The 612-nt window shown below is 45.4% G+C and overlaps 1 protein-coding gene across 1 annotated transcript; it reads right to left on the bottom strand.

Moving 5' to 3' along the window:
- Window positions 1-230: 230 nt before the first annotated feature.
- SARC_18066 (hypothetical protein) lies at window positions 231-392 on the bottom strand (the record flags this gene model as incomplete). Its single annotated transcript, XM_014287853.1, has 1 exon — window positions 231-392. A coding segment is annotated over one exon (162 nt), but the record flags the coding sequence as incomplete, so codon positions are not given.
- Window positions 393-612: the final 220 nt, after the last annotated feature.

Below are 612 nucleotides of genomic sequence, written 5' to 3' on the forward strand. Positions count from 1 at the left end.
CACATCACATCACATCACATCACATCACATCACATCACATCACATCACATCACATCACATCACATCACATCACATCACATCACATCACATCACATCACATCACATCACATCACATCACATCACATCACATCACATCACATCACATCACATCACATCACACTACACCACACCACACCACATCACACCACATCACATCACAACATATCATAATCCCTAAAACCCTAACACACCTGGTCTTCACGGAAGACCTGGCCCAAGAAGTAGCGCTTCAGCTTAGTGATCTTATTACGCGCTACAAAGCGACAGAAGGACTGAGTCAAGTCATAGGGCAGAGTAACCAACCCACCACTACGATCCATCAACACACAGGCCGACGGATGACCACCGTCCATGTCAATCTACGGCAACAGCCCAGGGGAAATGTTTAGGTGCGTGAGTAGGTGGGGTAATGTGTGTGTATGGGTATGTGCGCTATATATATATATATATATATATATATGTGTGTGTGTGTGTGTGTGTGTGTGTGTGTGTTGTGTGTGTGTGTGTGTGTGTGTGTGTGTGTGTGTGTGTGTGTGTGTGTGTGTGTGTGTGTGTGTGTGTGTGTGTGTGTGT

Source organism: Sphaeroforma arctica (assembly GCF_001186125.1).
Source record: "Sphaeroforma arctica JP610 unplaced genomic scaffold supercont1.13524, whole genome shotgun sequence".
Classification (NCBI taxonomy): domain Eukaryota; class Ichthyosporea; order Ichthyophonida; genus Sphaeroforma; species Sphaeroforma arctica.